The sequence below is a fragment of the Carassius gibelio genome, chromosome B22 (assembly GCF_023724105.1).
Source record: "Carassius gibelio isolate Cgi1373 ecotype wild population from Czech Republic chromosome B22, carGib1.2-hapl.c, whole genome shotgun sequence".
NCBI classification, from domain to species: Eukaryota; Metazoa; Chordata; class Actinopteri; order Cypriniformes; family Cyprinidae; genus Carassius; species Carassius gibelio.
This window is the reverse complement of record NC_068417.1, coordinates 30,837,034-30,843,737: the sequence shown is the minus strand read 5'-3', so window position 1 is coordinate 30,843,737 and position 6,704 is coordinate 30,837,034. Positions and strand designations below refer to the sequence as shown.

At 37.4% G+C, this 6,704-nt stretch overlaps 1 protein-coding gene across 1 annotated transcript; it reads left to right on the top strand.

Annotated features, from left to right (window-relative positions):
- The first annotated feature begins 215 nt into the window (after positions 1-215).
- Positions 216-4,737, top strand: LOC127987533 (CD276 antigen homolog). The gene is made up of 3 exons (XM_052589901.1): positions 216-376; positions 3,569-3,609; positions 3,702-4,737. Exons 1-3 carry the CDS (start codon positions 366-368, stop codon positions 4,217-4,219), a joined length of 570 nt encoding a protein of 189 aa, XP_052445861.1. The 5' UTR covers positions 216-365; the 3' UTR covers positions 4,220-4,737.
- The last annotated feature ends 1,967 nt before the right edge of the window (positions 4,738-6,704 follow it).

Here is a 6,704-nt window from a genome sequence, read left to right as displayed (position 1 = left end):
TTTGCGGTTTTTTATGTTATGGTAATATTTTACTTTGCGTTACATTGTAATGAATTTTTTTCTGATATTTCTTACAAGGAGCTCTAAAACACTTTATATTTCAGTAGAAATCATGTTTGTTTTTGAAAGGGTGTATATGGGAGAATGGAGAAACACGCCATCGGGTGTAGTTCCAATTATCCACCAGCAGGGACTTAACATTTACAGTCACTTCCCGAGCCTCTTTATTACCGGAAGTGACAAAGAGGCTGGGGAAGTGACTGTAAATGTGCTCTTACTTTTTTTTCTCCCGGAAACGGCAAAGCGTTAGATACCTTCTGTTTTCGCAAATTATGTATAAGCTAAATTAATTATTTCGGGACAACATGATCATCGGGTATGTTCATAATTTCTACATGATACTCGGTTTTCACATAACGAGCCGTATCGTGCTTCCCACATATTTCGGATCTGCCGCGAAATGTGCAAAGTGAAAGTTTGCTCGCTCGTATTTGGCCTGGTTTATTTAAACTAGCATTAACAAACAACTTAGTAAACAAACAAACAAACTCCTCTCAAGGTCATTAATGCATTTATCGTGGTTTAATTAAATAGCCATTAGCGAGTTGCAGGTTATCACAGATATCTGTTGTAGCTATTCGCATTAGCACGTTATTTTGTCTTTGCGGCGTGATGCATGTGCTGTTATTCTTATTTTTTGATAGTAATTTGATTGACAGAGACGGAGACCATGCATTCAACATATTAAATATTTGACCAGTAGGGTAAGATGGGTGAAGATGCTCCCTTATGAACAAAATTTACAGCTAAGTCATATTCAGAGTTTGGCAATCTACAGAATAATTAGGCCTATGCAACATCCAGTATATTGTTAAGAGAAATAAATAGAAGCTTTTAATTCAGTTATACATTTTGACGATGAAGTTAATATTTATAACCTATTTAATGTACATTTTTATAAAAATCAGATGGAATTTAGCATATTAGAAGAATTTAAATTTCCACACACACACACACACACGCACACACACACACATATTATATATATATATATATATATATATATATATATATATATATATATATATATATGTGTGTGTGTGTGTGTATATATATATATATATATATATATATATATATATATATATATATATATATATATATATATATAATTTTATTTATTTTTTACTTAGTCAAGGTTAATAAGAGAGCAATTATTTGAGGGATGTTTCAAGATTTAGTGAATTCTATGCAGGGCTACGTAATCAGACTCCATAACTCAAGTACTCATAATAAAAAAAAAAAACTCGTAATCAGACTACAGCAATTTTTTTATAGATTACATGATAACATATTATTTGCACAATGGTAAGAAGTTGTATAGAATTGATTTATTCTAAAATTTCCTTTTTTAAACATTTTTATTTTTTAATGGTTTTTTAATGTGGCGCTCAGATTTTTTCAAATTTTTTTTTCTTGTTTGCTGATTTCTTCTGTTTACTTTGTTAAGTTCACAATAGAGCGCTTCATAGAGTTTTATTTTGAACTTGGATAAAATAGCATTCTTATAAAGGTACAGCTTTGGGACATACTAAAACATGTAAAACATTCGATGACTAAATTCAGTGCACACCTTATTAATAAAGAAAACAGACATGCAGAATAGCCTAGAATATGAACATAACCTGCTCAATTGCACTTTAAGTGTATCCCTCATAGAAAGAAAACACTTTATTAATGGACTAAGACTGTGTTATAAAAAGACAGAATTCAGTATACACTTTATTAATAAATTATACATGAAAGCAGATAAGCCCAGAAGAACAAGTGTTTTCCTCCCATAAAGAAAACGCGGCTTAATGAAGGTTCATAACTGCATGCAATTCATCTGCGATTATGAAAGCGATATTGCGTAGTTTTTCAGTGAACTACAGCTCTGTGTAGTAAGTGCGACTCCATTTGAAAGCAGGTGATGGGACATTTCCCACTAATCACAGATCCAGCTTTACTGACCAGACACACATGACAATCGCATGCGATTAATCGTGCAGCCCTAATGTACACTTAATATTGCCTTTTTTGTTAAACTGTTAGGCCTATATAAAATAAATGTCACATATGCAATATTTTGGATATTCAGGGAAAATTGCATTCTCGGTTCCAGAGTGAAATGAGAGCGTAACAGTGTTTGCTTTATAACATTTCTAATAATCTTTTATATTATTGAATCTTCAAACTGAATTCAAAATCGAATAATGCCCTGCTGTAGCTTAAGTGACGGAGTATTTTGTCTCAAGGATTTGATCGCGCTAGCGCCTCATGCGCACATATTCATTGCAAGTGCTGCCTGTTTATTATTAAAATAAATAAACACCAATACAGATATAATGTTACACAGTCAATTTAAATTAATCAGTATTATGTCTGTGCCGTATCGTGAGCCCCGACCTACTCCAGTGCGGCACATTTTTGTTCATTATGAATTTTTTTTTCTGTTGATATTGGAATGTACAAAGCCCAGTTATTTTAATCAATAATGGTTTAGCTTCAAATACATTGCGAATATGGAAACATTTGGATATGTGATGAATAATAGCGGTAGGCTACATGAGCCCATACTTTCAGTTCCGCATTACATTAGGTTTGGGAAGAAAATGCATCTGTTCTTCTGGACTTACTTTCTTTCATGTGCAATTTTTTAAGAAACTGTATCCTGAATTCGTCATTTTTATGCTACTGTCTTAGTCCATTAATTAAGCATTTTCTTTCTATGAGGGACAGTCTACGCTTAAAGTGCAATTTACTGGGTTATGTTCATATTCTGGGCTATTCTGCTTGTCTGTCTGATTTAATAATATGGTGTGTAATCTGTGTACTGAATTTAGTCATCCAGTGTGTAACAAACGTTCATAGTCTCGGGAAGGAGGCGGCGGGAACATTCAAACAAAAGTTTAATAATAAAATATACCTAAAAGAAGTGTAGTGACATACAGCCAAGTATGCTGACCCATACTCAGAGTTTGTGTTCTGCATTTAACCGAACCATAGTGCACACACACACACACACACACACACACACACACACACACACACAGTGAACACACACCCGGAGCAGTGGGCATCATTTATGCTGCGGTGCCTGGGGAGCAGTTGGGGGTTCGGTGCCTTGCTCAAGGGCACCTCAGTCGTGATATTGCTGCCCCGAGACTCAAACCCACAACCCTAGGGTTAGGAGTCAAACTCTCTAACCACTAGGCCACAGCTTCGCCAAAAGAGTGTGTCAGCCCCTCCTCATGGACGACTGTCGCACACAAACAGAACCAAAACACAAATAAAAGTCCAAGCCTGGTCCCATCATACTTTTAGTTTGTGCAACTGGTAAACAAACTTTGCATACGTTGTTTTTGCGATTCTACTGACATCACAGCTAGTTCTAGAACTTTTTTAACCAACATGATCACTGGTTATCAGTTCTGCGCCTCTCAAACAAGCCTGATGCCAATATCAAGCTGTACTAGCTAAGACTAATAAAGCTAAAATAACTTTTTGTTTTGTTTTGTTTCTGCAGATTCTGTTTCATCATTGTGTTTGCGGTGCTGATAAACAAAGGTGAGCATCTGAACTAAGTTTAAAAAAGGTAAATTAATGCCACTTGAATGGATGTCAGATTCTGTTTACAGATAAAGTATGTGTTTTTTCAGTCTCTCTGCAGCTCACAGTAGAGGTCACAGTAGAGGGTTTCATCGGTGGTTCTGTTCTCCTGCCGTGTTCTTCAACTCAACATGATCTTAAACTTCAAGACACTGATGTGTTTTGGAGGAACAAAGACAAAGAGAATATTTGTGATTTAATCAAAGGTACAGAATCTTTAGAGTCACAGGACCCACGGTATAAGAATAGAGTGCAAACTTTCCCTGACGAGTATAAGAGAGGAAACTTCTCCATCAAACTAAGCGATCTCACTCACGCTGATGCAGGAGAGTTCAACTGCTTCATCACACCCTCAGATGAACAGGAGACTGTACAACTGATCATCAAAAGTGGTCCCACCCCACCCCCACCCCCCACAGAATCAACAGATCAAGAAAACCATGGACCAGAAACACAAATATTAGACTGGTGGAAGATATTACTGATCTGTGTTTTTACTCTATTACCTGTTTTCGGTTTGTCCTATTTCATATTTCAGCAGAGAAAAAGAACTCAGGCTCCCATATAGAAAGAACAGTAGTGAACTTAAAGTTGCATTAGCCTCACTTTCTCATTTTCTAACTTTATCGCACCTTTAATGTTACTTTTAGTCAAATTTGTCCCGCTTTCATTGTTTCTTTCTGGTGTATAATACTGCTAAGGCCTCTTGCACCTCATGTGTTAGCAGTGGATGTTCTCTGGCATCCATTGTAACTAATGTTCTCATCAGAAGTGTTACTGGCATGTCTTGCAAAATCACATTTTATGTTGCAGTTTCAGTGAAGCACATCTGATGCTGTGCTCCCCTTACAGTGTGAAACAAGCATTACACTGTTTTGTGCTGTGATATTCTTTGTGTTGACATGTATAAATGGTATCCTCTCATTTGTATTTGTATTTTTGTTGTTGTTTTTTTGGACAGGCAATCCAGTCACACTGTGAAATGTCATGTGACCTAATCAGTGACTGAATGAATGCACGTGTGTTTTTTTTTTTTTTCTGTTTTAATAAAAATGCACCAGTCAGAGCGACTGTGCGGTTGGTAAAGACGTATCTTCTCGTCTGTTATTTAGCGTACTCTGTCAACAGGTTATGGGCCCAGAGCAAGGTATACAATGTTTTGAGTGTTAAGACACTGGGTGAAAGTCGCGACGGATAAAGCGTGTACCCGAGTCTTTCAACATGAGAAGAAGAGAAAAAGAAACTGTGACAAGCCGATGGTCTCGTTTAATCTTTGATGGAGATGAGAAAAACTATGAGCTATGGGAGACAAAGTTTTTGGGACATCTTTATATGCAAGGACTGAAAGAGACTATTTTAAGTGAGTCTTTTGAGGAAGGCGAGGGAGATACAGCGAAAAACACCGAAGCATATGCAGAGCTGATACAGTTCCTGGATGACAAAAGTTTGTCGCTAGTTGTGAGGGAAGCAGAAGACGATGGAAGAGCAGCATTGAAGATTCTTCGGGAATATTATGCTGGCAAAGGAAAGCCTAGAGTAATTAACTTATACACAGAGCTAACGTCACTACAAAAGTCTGCCAGTGAGTGTGTTACTGATTATGTTATCAGGGCTGAGACCGCAATCACCGCTTTGAGGAACGCAGGTGAGAATCTGAGTGATGGACTTTTAATGGCAATGGTTCTGAAAGGACTTCCAGAGACATTTAAACCATTTGCCATTCATGTTAGCCAGAGAGATGATAAATGGACTTTTGCGGAATTTAAAACAAGGCTTCGAAGTTATGAAGACATAGAAAATATGCGGGCAACCGTATCCGAGGACAATGTTATGAAAGCAAGAGTGCAGCCTGGCAGTAAAACCGCTTTAGCGAGTACAGCTGTTTGTGGTGCTGGAAGTACCAACATTGTTTGTCACAGGTGTGGTACAAAAGGCCACAAAGCAAGAACATGTCAGCGTAAACAGTGGTGTAGTCAGTGTAGAAGTACCACTCACCGCGACGCAACATGCAGACGGGGAGGTATAACACTGCGGTCAAGCCAGCCGCCAAGTAGAAAAGCACGGTCAATCTAGCCGCCACGTTATTTCCAGGGTCGCGTATAAACTGCGTATTACGGTAATACCGCCAGAGAACTGATCTGAATGGAGTGCTCTTCCAGCGAACGCTACTTTTCCCAACACACAGTCCGTTACTGTCTGATGCTGAATACCAAAATAAAAACCCTCTAATACTCATATTACAAAATAAGAAGAATAATACATGCTTGCTGCATCTCTACATTCGAAAAGCTATACAAATAAAAGTTCTAGAATGCACAGACAGAAAGTACAGTGTCAGCTGCATGCTGCTGCATCTACTTTCAAAAATCTATAAAAATTTAAGTTATAGATTGCACAGGCCACTTTCACCTCAAATTGAGAGTACACCTTGCCACAATGTCAGCTGCATCGTTTCAGTACATTCTGATGTGGAATTACAAAATAAGAGCCTCCCAAATCTCATAAATGAGATGCTGCATCTCTATTTTCAAAAATCTTTAAAAATCTAAGTTATAGATTGCACTGGCCACTTTCACCTCAGATTGAGAGTACACCTTGCCACAATGTCAGCTGCAGCGTTTCAGGACAGTCTGATGTGGAATTACAAAATAAGAGCCTCACAAATCTCATAAATGGGATGCTGCATCTCTATTTTCAAAAATCTATAAAAATCTAAGTTAAAGTAGAGATGCAGCAGCTTTTTTATGAGATTTGTGAGGCTCTTATTTTGTAATTACACATCAGACTGTCCTGAAACGATGCATCTGAGATTGTGGCAAGGTGTACTCTCAATCTGAGGTGAAAGCGGTCTGTGCAATCTAAAACTTAGATTTTTATAGATTTTTGAATATAGGGATGCAGCATCCTATTTATGAGATTTGGGAGGCTCTTATTTTGTAATCTCACATCAGACCGTCCTGAAACAATGCATCTGACATTGTGGCAAGGTGTACTCTCAATCTGAGGTGAAAGTGGCCTGTGCAATCTATAACTTAGATTTTTAAAGATTTTTG

What these genes read in the sequence shown, in the direction of transcription:
- LOC127987533 (XM_052589901.1), top strand. An exon ending in TGCGGTGCTGATAAACAAAG is followed by an intron (nt 3,610 to 3,701) that starts GTGAGCATCTGA and finishes GTGTTTTTTCAG; the next exon opens with TCTCTCTGCAGCTCACAGTA.